This window comes from Pelobates fuscus, chromosome 5 (assembly GCF_036172605.1).
Source record: "Pelobates fuscus isolate aPelFus1 chromosome 5, aPelFus1.pri, whole genome shotgun sequence".
In the NCBI taxonomy this organism is placed as follows: domain Eukaryota; kingdom Metazoa; phylum Chordata; class Amphibia; order Anura; family Pelobatidae; genus Pelobates; species Pelobates fuscus.
In genome coordinates, this window is record NC_086321.1 from 127,196,279 (window position 1) to 127,209,555 (window position 13,277).

At 40.6% G+C, this 13,277-nt stretch overlaps 1 protein-coding gene across 1 annotated transcript in view; it reads right to left on the reverse strand.

Moving 5' to 3' along the window:
• Positions 1 to 1,004: 1,004 nt before the first annotated feature.
• The window catches only part of IFT81 (intraflagellar transport 81), a 155,551-nt gene continuing 143,278 nt past the window's right edge, over positions 1,005 to 13,277 (reverse strand). Inside the window, exon 19 of the mRNA XM_063454252.1 lies at positions 1,005 to 1,604. Within this exon, the coding sequence (XP_063310322.1) occupies positions 1,422 to 1,604 (183 nt within the window). The 3' untranslated portion in view covers positions 1,005 to 1,421. The remainder of the gene's footprint in view (positions 1,605 to 13,277) is intronic.

The following is a 13,277-nucleotide window of genomic DNA, read 5'->3' on the forward strand; positions in this document are numbered from 1 at the left end:
TCAGCTTTGAGATTCTTCAAGATTATTCTTATTAGCATTTATATAGCGTCAAAATATTCTGCAGCACATTACAATTATATATCCAGGCAACAGACTATCTCAAGCTGTTCAACTGCAGCATCTCACTAAATTGTCCTGCTCTATAGTAAAAAGCAATCCAAATCAGCAGCTTAGGTCTATACACAATTAATCAGCAGCTTAGGTCTATACATTATTCTTGTCTTTTTACTTATATATTTGTCTGTAAATTATACCTAATCTGAAAATATCTTATGGTCTATAAAGCTATCCTCAGCTATTTAAATCCAAGCCATATGTATACAGTTGTAACATTTTCACCATAAAACTCATTAAATATTAAAAGATCAGGCATCAAGTTTACCTTCTTTAATTTTCTACTCTCTTATAATATTGAGAATATGTTTGCCTAAATTCACCCGTAACATATTAGTTAATCCATTTAATGCTGATATACCATCTCTCACTAATAACATTTACACAGAGTCCATCTGTATAGTTAAAGGAACACTATAGTCACCTAAATTACTTTAGCTAAATAAAGCTGTTTTAGTGTATAGATAATTCCCCTGCAATTTCACTGCTCAATTCACTGTCATTTAGGAGTTAAATCACTTTGCTTCTGTTTAGGCAGCCCTAGCCACATCTCCCCTGGCTATGATTGACAGAGCCTGCATGACAAAAAAAACTGGTTTCACTTTCAAACAGGTGTAATTTACCTTAAATAATTGTATCTCAATCTCTAAATTGAACTTTAATCAAATACAGGAGGCTCTTGCAGGGTCTAGCAAGCTATTAACATAGCAGGGGATCAGAAAATCTTAATTAAACAGAACTTGCAATAAAGAAAGCCTAAATAGGGCTCTCTTTACAGGAAGTGTTTATGGAAGGCTGTGCAAGTCACATGCAGGGGGGTGTGACTAGGGTTCATAAACAAAGGGATTTAACTCCTAAATGACAGAGGATTGAGCAGTGAGGCTGCAGGGGCATGCTCTATACACCAAACCTGTTTCATTAAGCTAAAGTTGTTCAAGTGACTATAGTGTCCCTTTAAGGTAACTGTATATGACACTTCCTAACAAAATAAGCAACTACAACTCCTCATTTACAACTTGATTTACTACACCTCAAATGTTTCTTGCAAAATTCAGTTTATTGTATGTAGCAATAGGGGGAAAAAATCAAACACCCAATGCTGTATCCTATAGTAAACAAAGTTACTTTAATTATTAATTGAGATTTAACTTCCACTGGCAATGAGGCCTGAACACAGTTCACAGATCACTGGAAAAAAACATGTCACAATGCTGAAAAGATATAAACGTAATATTTAACAAACATTTATAATAAACCTTGGAATGATTAATCTAAACCACATACATATTATCCTGAATGCACATGACCTATAATATAAGCCTGTCTTCTCCTCCCTCTTGAATAACCTGACCAAGTGATGCCTGGTTTTGTATCTTCAGAAAGCACTGTTTTTTACACTCCATAAGTTTCTCAAAATCACGCCACATCTTCACTTGTTTCATATTTAGGCCATGGCTTTCTCGAACAGATTTTTGAGTTTCTCGTAATTTCTGTTTAAAGTAAACAAAATACAAATATGGGTTAGTATTACTGAAAAATCATTTCTAAATACTATTTCTATATACGGTATCAACACAGTTCTTTTACTAACCTCCTCCTATATTCTAACACTTTTCAAACGCTTTTGAACTGCTACAAGAAGTGCAAGAATGGGGTATATTGACGTTGTGGCAGGCTTATGCAATATATGATCTTATAATGTAACTAAACTCCCATTATTTTTTGCCTAGGTGAGGTGTTTTTAAATAAAACTATTACAATCTCTAAGATTTGAAATCATTGTTTAGTGAAAAAGCGAGGGCACTAGATTCTGTACTTTGTATATTTTGGCCCCAGCAGCACCCTATAATGTATGCATGTTCAGGTGAGTGCAGCCCTCTTGGTTTCTTTTATATATATATTTGGGAGTCCAGGCCAACTCCATGGTTTTGCACCCCTCCCTGTTACAGGTGCCTCATTCTAGGACCCTATTTAGTCTTGACTTGCAGAGAGTCCCAGTAAAGAAGTATTTCCCAAGTAAGTGGATTAATCTCATAAGAGCAAGCATTAGGCTGCTAGAGTAGGATACTGAGAGGGTAGCGGATGCATGGAAAAGCCTTCCAGCTGAAGTGGTAGAGGTTAACACAGTTTAAGCATGCGTGGGATAGGCATAAGGCTATCGTAGACTTAAGATAAGACCAGGGACTAATTAAAAGTATTTTGAAATATTGGGCAGACTAGATGGGCTGAATGGTTCTTATCTGCCGTCACATTCTATGTTTCTATGTCCAGCTATCTGATTTGCCTGTTCATCAATTGTCCAAACCAGTTCCTACAGTTATAGTTACTTCCTTCAAGTGTCAATAAGGCCTACATTTAATAAACAGCTTGAGTGCCAGTTACATTACCCTAAAACTGACATGACGTCTGACATTTTGGATTGTACCTGAAAGTATTAATTGTATTCATTCCAACAAATGGTAATGATGTATATGGTTTTACCCACTTTTTATGCAAATCGACCAATTTTTCCCCATGATTTTTCCTGTGTCAGCTCTTGAATATAAGATCAAACTATCTTCAGTGGGGACTTATCTAGTGAGTTGTTTTGGAGACCGTGCCGCGCATGAGTCCACATTGATCTCAGTATGCACCCAATATGCCCAATATTGTGAGTTCTGAAATCTGAAAGACAGGAGACTGCACACTGTTGGCGACACATGGCAACCTTAAAGGTGGAGTGGCAGACATGTGAACAGTGCAAGTTTAACAACCGATTTCACTGTGTGGTTTTTGCACAATAATGATCAGAATGTTAGGATTCTTACATTGTAATTAAGCTTTTTACTGTGCAGTTTACTTCAATACAGCCATATAACCAACCACACCAGGTTCAACTGAACATCACATTTTAAATGCAGAGTCTGCAGAAAAAGAATCATACCATTGTATGCACATAAAGTCCTGTGGAAATATGTGTGTTATACATTGTACACATGATCAAGAACGAGCTACCATTTAAATTGAGTAATCACTCAATTGCTTAGCCTTAGAGAAAGACAGAGAGTGGAAGGGAATAGTGACCAAATTATCTCAACAAGGCCCTGTGTAAAATATGGTATTGGGAGCTAATTTGTCTACAGAAAGGAATATTATTGTAAGATAGAATTGGTTAGCAGTGATATAGCAACTAATTGTAAAAATATCCAAAATCACACTGTTAAACTGGGAGTAAAAGAAAAATACAGCAAATAAAAAATAAATTAAAAAAAAAACACAGAAGAGTTGAGAAACAGTGTGGTGGAGTCCTCATACTCTTTTTTTTCCATTTCAGCCTAATTCCTGTCTCAAAGTAATGTACACATACAACCTATAAACGTTTCTAAACGTTACTTCAACCACAATTGGTATGGTGGTATGGTGGAATGCAAGAGGCTAATGCAGGAAAAAAAAGAGGCAGATGGATCAGCAAAGGAACATGTGGAAGAACAAGTGTCTGTCAGTAGGGGTAGTATGGCTTCCATAGCATTATCTCCATGACTTTATATAACGTTGGTAGTATGGGCTAGCTCCACAACACGACCAATATCCCATAGGAGGAGGTGTGGCTATGCAGGGTCCAGCGTTATTGTCCATGATGTGATCACTGAACACACATTTTAAGCCCATAAACATGCCAGAGAAACTAACATGAGCATGAGAAGATCCTGGGATGTGTCAAAGAAGCGTTTGCATATTCAGTAGATTGTCTCACATGGGAGACCTCTAGTAGGCAAATTAATGTTTTCGGTCTCAACATGCTCTGACATGCACACAGAATTATAGAATGTCCATACTTTGTAAGTTCCTGATTGTTGCACCAATACTAATAGTGAAGTTTCCAGCTGTGGAGTAGATTATCAAATCTATCCCATTGTACAGCGCTACGGAATTTGCTGGTGCTATTTAAATAATAAAGAACACTCCTGAAATAGGCCTTATTAAGCTGACAAGCTCTGTCACTCTGATTTCTAACTGTTAAAAAAGTGTAAAGAATAAACAATTTAAATAATCTGAAATTAGATTTATGAATTGCAAACTTATGTTAGAAACTAATTTATTATACTTTCAAGTGCCAAAATGTGGGATAATGTGAAGAGTACTTCTAATATATAACATACAGAAAGTATACAAAATAATTGAACATATCCACACTCGCTATTTATAATAAATCAAAGCTGATAATTGCTTTAATTATATTTGATATAAATATGCCAATAGATGAAATCATTATTTCCAAATATAATTAAGAAAAATGCTCAAAGTGAACTGAAAAAAAAAACATCCACAATTAAAATTATTAAAATAATTAGACCAGAGACTAATGCAACATATTGTGATAAATCTGTTTAATCCCTCTTAGCAAAGAGCTAAGGCCATACAATAGGCTTAAATATAAGATAATTTCACTAGTCCTGCTCAAACAGCTACGCATGACTAAACAGTATCAAATAAAGCTACAGGTATAGTGCAGAAGAAACATTGTTTATAAATAATATCCTATAGTTATTAATCAGATCTATTATCTGGATTTTTCCAGACTACCTGAGAAAAACAATTCATCACGTCTGCTTTATTTTAAAGGTAAAATTTGGAATTTTCACCTCAGACAAAACATTTCCTGGCTGATGGCAACTTGTAATGTCTACCAATCTAAATTAATGGGGTTTCTTTCCAATTTCTACCAATCTAAATAAATGGTGTTTCTTTCCAATTTCTACCAATCTAAATTAATGGGGGTTCTTTCCAATTTCTACCAATCTAAATTAATGGGGTTTCTTTCCAATTTCTACCAATCTAAATTAATGGTGTTTCTTTCCAATTTCTACCAGTCTAAATTAATGGTGTTTCTTTCCAATTTCTACCAGTCTAAATTAATAGGGTCTCTGCCCATTCACATACCAAAGCATGGTCAGGTAAACAGGAGAATAAGAAAATTGCTTTCCTCACTTGCAATCTCAGACAAATACAATTTTTTATGTAACACAAACTATTTTTTTAGTTTCCTTAAGATATCCAACTAATACTTCACGTTTATGATATGTTTATTCTATTAGTACTTAAAATAAACATTCTGTATTCATGTAAAATTAAGGTAAAATATCCAAAGAGCATTTTACTAAATGAAATGTTTCTTCTTTTAAGATGTTTTGAATTATACAATAATAATTGTAATAATCCCTGTTAAGCATTCAAAACATAGCTAATCACAGATTCTTTTTGTGTTAAAAGGCAGCGCTTTGTGAATGCAGTGATGTTTTTGTGTGAAGGGTCAATGCAGGAGTGTATCTGTACCCCTCACCATATGCGCACCCTGCCCTGTCATACCCACGTCGTTTTCCACTCATCCCATTTCCTAGACATAATATTTAAATAAGCTACAGGTAGTTCAGCATCCATAATAAAGTACTGCTAAATGAAGGTCCTTGACAGCTTTCATGTAGGGATGTGACATTAAACATCATTATAGCATGAGCCATTGGTAAACAGCGCCAAGATCTCAAGCTGGTATTAACTCATTTAGTGCCTTTACAAAAAGAACCAGGGCCATTTGCATACCATAAGGGCGGTCAAGATTCAAAATGGAGGCCGTCTCTCTGCACAAAAGATACAGCAACCAGGGTTGGACTGGGGATACAAAGCAGTCTTGGAAACAAAATGTATGCCAGCCCCACAAGTCATTGTGCCACGTATTGTCACATGTAATATGTAAGGCTATGTCTTGCCAACCCAGATGATTGAGTAATATAAATTACTATTAATAATATATGATATTAATCAATATATAAACACATAATAAAGGGTAGCAAGACATAGCCTTACATATTATTGGTTAATATATAGGATTTGAAAAAGACCCATCTGGGTCAAAATTTAGTTTATTTTGCTGGATGTAATTATATTACATTAAATCAAATTTTATTCCTTAGAAGACCTGTGAGTGCATCCTTGAATAATATTTGGTTTATATATACATACATATTTATATATATATATATATATATATATATATATATATATATATATATATATATATATATATTATTTAGTTTTTTGTTTTTAGAATATAAAATATTGGTCCTTTCATAGTAAAACATTTCATTTTATAACATGACAGGAGGCGAATATTTTGCATTAAACTCTCTTTACTACACTCCAGCAGCACGAATTTAACCATAAAGCTTAGTGGAAAAAAAAAAACCTATTGTAACAGGGTATAAAAGACCCCTCCCCCTTTATCTCTTTCTCTTTCTTTGCTGCTCCTGCAGACACAGGTCAGAGTATTTTGTTCCATTATGTCTTACTACTATACCACTCTTTTGCCTATACCTTCTACTGTTTATAACTGTTATATGTGTTTGCTCCCCTTCCCTCCCACCCTGTATTTGCTAACATCTTCTTTCCACTCTCTCTCTAAAGTTATTTGCTATTCTCCTAGGCTCTTCAGGTTTGGGCTGCCACAGCTAGCCCTTACACCTGCTCCATCTGTGGACGCGTTTTTTATGACTCTTCCACAGTGATTTAATCCCTTTCCTGACCGCGGACGTATCAGGTATGTCCGACAAAAAACAGTCCTTAAGGACCGCGGACGTACCTGATACGTCCACGGGGAATTTGAGCACTGGAAGCTCTATGGGTATCGCAAAATGCCTTGATGTCGAGGCATCGTACAATACCCCCCCTCACTGCCAGGCACCCGAGTGATCCCTCCCCCCTGAGCGATTACTTCCGGGTTGCCCCATGTGGTGCCCGGCAGTGTAGAGCAGAGCATCGGAAGCCATCAGGCAGGCTTTCGATGCTCTGCCTGTACTGAGTGCCTTGAGGGGTCGAGCACTTCGTTGAAATAAAAAAATAGTTTAAAAAAATTAATAAATTAAAAAATAAAAATTCAGGTTTCATACTGTTGTTTCAATGTTGCATCTCTGTTCATGCCAGTTGTTTTTCACAATATATGATTTCAATCAATACAATTGTGGTATGTGTTGCTTGCCTATTCCTCCTGTGGCTACATTATATTAAGGGTGACCCCCTTACTGCTACTGGGGTGACCCCCCACGTACTGAGTGCCATAACAAATATGTTTACAAATACAAGTTACTTGGTGTCGCAGAGGTACAGCTCTGCTGTATATCTGGGGTGAACCCCACATTAACACGCCCCGACCAGTTGGCGGGCAGCTTTGGTACCCGTTCCATCCTACGGGACAATACAGGGGTGACCCCCCTATTTATTTAGGAGACTGTCAGTGTCTCCAATACTACCAAGGGAAACCCCCTAGCATAAATACACGACCGCTGGCAATGGTCGTTAGAGGGTGACCCCCTCTCATTTGGCACTCCAACCACTCCATGCATACTATATTACTACACTTATATTATGGGTGAGCCCCAGTTATACTAGGAGCCGGACACCCTGCAACATTACGTGGTGCACATGTATTGCTCCATGTATCCAATTCTACCATTACAGGAACCTTGTGGCACGATGTTTGAACCATCACAGACCCCGACTTAAGATTTCCAAAGCATGATAAATGCTGCAGTAGCAGCGTCAGTGGAGAAGGCACTTCCCAGAGTGCGAAACCTCCCATCTGAAAACACGGGACAACTCCCGTCCGATAACCAAGATGTGGAAGGAGCAGAGGGCTCTGAGACATCCAGGGTACCCACAGCCATTCCTAAAATACACTGGAAAGGCTCAGGCTCCATAAGCAGGACATTTAAAGGGAAAGCTCCACTCAAGAGACCTAAGTATGTAGAATCACACAACGTACTCCCTCTTCCACTTTCATCTTCCGAGGAGGAAGGTTCTTATCCCAATTCACCCACTATGGCGATAGTGGACGAATGGCGAGCAGTCGGCTCTTCCTCTGATGAAGACGACTGGCACGATATGCTGGGTACAGAATCACGTTACGTCAAAGAATACATAGTGAGGCATTCCTTACGTAGAAAGGATGGTCACAAGATTGCAAACATTGATGAAGAAGTCTTCATTGATACCCAGGGTCTACCTCTATTCGACCCACAGCAGTATGACACCCAAGATCTTCCGAATGGTGCCTACTGGACCATCTCTCACAATACGTGCATTTTTGCCTAAGAAAGCCGTTGGAGAAGGAGGTACACGCAACGCCTTTTGCACAGAATGCCCTCGTCCGATTCTCCCGGACAAAGTAGGTGCTACCCTGGAGTTTGGAAGGGGCGTGACCCTCTTAAGGGGATAGAAAAAAGGCTGAAAGCTACACAGGATTAACTCCAGGACATGTTGGGTACCCTGGCAAAGATCCTATACTTGCGCTCTCATGCACAACCCCACTAGATCCAAACGATATTAGGGAATGGCCTCAGTGAGTCATCTGTATGCGGAGTAACACAAACACTGCACTTTGCATGGAACTATGTAAGGCCCCTCTACTGAAAATCAACAACAAACTATGACCATTGGCAAATGGATTATCATTTGGTGAACCTTTTATCACTGAACTTAAAAATCGCTGAGACAAGTGTTTCGCCCTAACCCTGGCAGGGGTGTTTTTGACAGGGCTGGTCGGCACAGGGGCCGTGCCACCAGCCGCTTCTGGCACACAGGTCCCAGACACCAATTACCTCCTCCATCATTTTACCCTACTGTAAAGGTCGAATTTCAACTGAAACAAGTTCCGAGCAAGAGGCTCACGCAGCAGAGGTCACGGACTGTCCTTTTTTCACAGAACTGGGAGGCTATTTCAACAAACAGTTGGATTCTACAGACCGTTCGGGGATACGTTATAGAGTTCCATTCTCTGCCCTCGCAGGTAGGATGTCCTCCTCCTTTAACCCCTTAAAGACCAAACTTCTGGAATAAAAGGGAATCATGACATGTCACACATGTCAGGTGTTCTTAAGGGGTTAAGAGTGGCGGCAACCCACAGGTCTCTCATACACTAAGAAGTCTGTGCCCTGTCCGGAGCCATTTGGACTGCTCCTTTGTCGGACAGGACAGGTTTCTTCAGCAATATATTCGTGGTCAAGAAAAAGACAGGGGACTACCGTCCAGCCATCAATTTACGTCGCCTGAATGACTTTGTAGTATATCGCCATTTCAAGATGGAAGGTATTCATCTGCTGCGAGATCTCCTACTGGCCAACGATTGGTTCACACGTCTAGATCTGAAGGACGCCAATCTCTCCGTGCCCGTAGTGCCAGAGAGCAGACGCTTCCTGAGGTTCATCTAGCAGGACCGTTCTTGACATGCCTACCATTCAGACTCAGCTAGGCGGCCTTGGTGCTTCACCAAGTTTCTGAAACTGGTAATGGCTCATCTACGATCCCAAGGTGTCCGTTGTCTGGTCTACCTAGCCGACATATTGATATTTTGCGATCTTTTGCGATTCCATCTCCAGACTGCGCTTACAGACTGATTCATCATAAACAAGGAGAAATCATCTTACCCCCTTTACATCTTTTACCTTGTCTTTATTAGGGTCTTGAGGGATTCCCCTTTTTTGGGGTTGCTGCCCTTTATTCTGTTATTTGGCGCTGACTCTCCCCCCCTGTTTGTATTCTATGCAAGCACTCCATCCTTTTACAAATCCTGGCTTGAGTGGTGTGACTCCTGTCCTCATTCATCCAGGCGATTTTTCCAGATTCCACTGCACTATAGAGCTATGCAACGACTGAAAGCCCATTATCTACAGACGGGTCACTCTTACGACCATTGGATACCAGTAACAACCGAAGTAAGGACCAAACTCCATTGGTGGTTACTTCACATGCAGGTGTGGAATGGCAGAGCGATTTTCAGACACATGCCGGATTTCATCGTGGAATTAGATGCGAGTCTATGGGGTGCCCACTGCGCACATGCTTCCACAGGTGGACTGTGGGCCGAAGAGGAGACGAATTTCCACATAAATTGTCTTGAACTGAGCACAGGCTCGTTCGCAATTCGCAGTCTGGCCAAAGATGTCTCGGATTGTTGCATCCTCCTCCACTTGGACAACATATCGGCGGTTCAATATATAAACCACGATCCCGAGACCCGGGACCATAAACCACGATGACTGGAGACTGAATGTCTTGATATTCCACACACTGAGGACTCTGCAGAGACCGCTCCAGTTGGACTTATTTGCATCCCACACCAATAGACCGTTACAGAGATATTTCAGCTGGTTTCTGGATCCGGAGTGCGAGGCAGTGGACGCCTCTCTCCAGATTTGTCCGTTTAAAGGAGCATTGCTCCTTTCTCAATGTTGGCGAGAGTCCTCCATCACATATGGATCCACAAGATACATGCTGCTGCTCATCAATCCACGATGGCAGAGTCAAGCATGGTTCCCAGATCTACTGGAACTATCTCAGGATCACCCCCTCCTACTGCCATAAGTAGCACATCTGTTGACGAACACCCAAGGAGAACTCCACACACTGGACCACCAAAGAAACTTGGATCTAGTTGCCTGGATGGTTTCAGGGGTTCCTGGTCAGTCGAGGGCTTATCGCAATCGGCTAAGGAACTACTATGGGACTCATGGGTCCCCGGCACTAGAAGGAGCTACAGCGCGGCATGGAGTAACTGGTATATGGAGAGGGATCTCGATTCCTTTAATGCACCTGTTAACTCCGTACTAAATTTCTTATCCCATCTTTTTTCATTGGGTATGTCGTATCGGTCTATCAACGTTACGCGTTCGGCTATCTCGGTGGCTCATGTTCCTCAACAGGGCACTCCTATAGGCCAGAACCCTCTGGTCTGTCGCCTTCTGAGGGGAATTTGTCTGGATAAACTGCCTGCTCCCACGTATAAGGGATGTGGATCTGGTCTTAAATTTTCTTCGAGACTGGCCAGACAATACGGAATTGTCTTTACGCCAACTCTTGGCAAAACTTACACATTTGTTGGGTCTTATTTCTTTTCGATGGGTTGCAGACATTCGAGCGTTCTACGCGGACGTTTTACCTTCACTCCAGAAGGTGTGTAATTTTCTATCTCGCGTTGGACTAAGACGGACTATTTCTCCATCTCGTGTCCCTTTTTTCGGACAGTCCCTCGCCTCTGCGTGGTGGACACGTTACTACGATATGTTGAGCGTAACGGTCCTCTACGAGCATCCCCGTCGAGGCAACTTCCTATTTCATTTGCTAAACCTCTTCACCCAGTCACATCCACCATTCTAGTGAGATGGGTGCGCTGGTTGCCATCTCTAGTAGGTGTTTTGGCGCACACTCGGCCCGGGGCAGCGTTGAGGGCTTTTTTGGCGGATGCTGGACTAGAGAAAGTACATTCCTTGTATTTTATTTCCATCAGGTTGCTCATGCTTTTTTTTTTTTTTTTTTTTTTTTACACAGCTTTAAAAATGCAAAATATGAAGCCTCCTGTCATGTTATAAAATTGTAGATTATGCTAATGCTGTCTACCTATAATCTTAATTTTATTAAGGACATGAGGCAAATATTTTCCCACCCTTCTTTTTCCCCTCCCTGTTTATATGATTCATTGTTTTTACTTCATTTAAGATTTGAATACATCTTGGGTGTGTTTATTTGGATCTTATGTGGTTTTAATTCAAATCACACGTATTGAGATTTCTGATTAATTTACTTGTTTAGATTACTTATTACATACAATTTGAATATATTAATGTATATATAACAAACAGTTTATTTCCAAGTTCCTTTTACGTCTTTTTGTTTCTTTTCAGTTTGATTTACCTTCATGGATCAATACATGGTATCACCTCTACGCCCTGCGAAATCCTCATTCGGTATTTGGATCGTTTACAGTCGGAATCTTCATTGTTGTTTTTATTCACTGTATTTTAAGGATATATGTCTTGTTTTATCGCATCAAAGAAAGAGGAAGAGATAAAGGGGGAGGGCCTTGTATACCCTGTTACAATATATATATATTTTCACTAAGCTTTATTGTCAAATCTGTACTGCTGGAGTTTAGTACAGAGAGTTTAATGCAAAATATTCACCTCCTGTCCTTAATAAAATTAAGACTATAGGTACACTGCGTTAGCATAATCGACAATTATACAGTAAGCATACCAAGATGCTGACACAGACAATCTCACTGACACACACAGACAAGCTTATTGGTATACACAGACACACAAACGTAGTAGAGACAAACTCGGACACTCACAAGCTTACTACAGGCAAGCTCACTTTCACACATACATGCTCACTAACACGCACATGCTCCCTACAGAAAAGCTTACTGACACACACAAGCTCACTACAGAAAAACTCAATACAGACAAGTTCATTGACACACACAAACTCACTAAAGACAAGTTCATTGACACACACGCTCACTACAGACAAGCTTACTGACACACAAATGCTCACTACAGACAAGCCTACTGACACGCACATGCTCACTACAGACAAGCCTACTGACACACACGCTCACTACAGACAAGCCTACTGACACACACATGTTCACTACACACAAGCACACTGACACACACATGTTCACTACAGACAAGCACACATGTTCAATACAGACAATCTCACTGACACACACATGCTCTCTACAGAAAAGCTCACTGACACACATTCTTCCAACAGACAAGCTCACGGACACACACACACGCTCACTGACACACACATACAAGCTCACTCACTAGCAGCCACACACACAAGCTCACTCGGTAACAAGCACACACACACACACACACACACACACACACAACCTCACTCACTAGCAGGCACACACACACAAGCTCACTCACTAGCAAGCACACACACACAAGCTCACTCACTAGCAGGCACACACAAACTCACTCACTAGCTGGTGCGCACACACACACACACACACACACGTTCACTCACTAGCAGGCAGGCACACACACAAGCTCACTCACTAGCAGGCACACACACACTCACTAGCAGACAGGCACACACACACAAGCTCACTCACTAGCAGGCACACACATACAAGCTCACTCCCTAGCACACACATACACACACACACACACACACACAAGCTCACACACTAGCAGACAGGCAAACACACACACACACACACACACACACACAAGCTCACTCACTAGCAGGCACACACACACACACACACACACACAAGCTCACTCACTAGCAGGCACGCACACACACACACAAGTTCACTCACTAGCAGGCACACACACTCA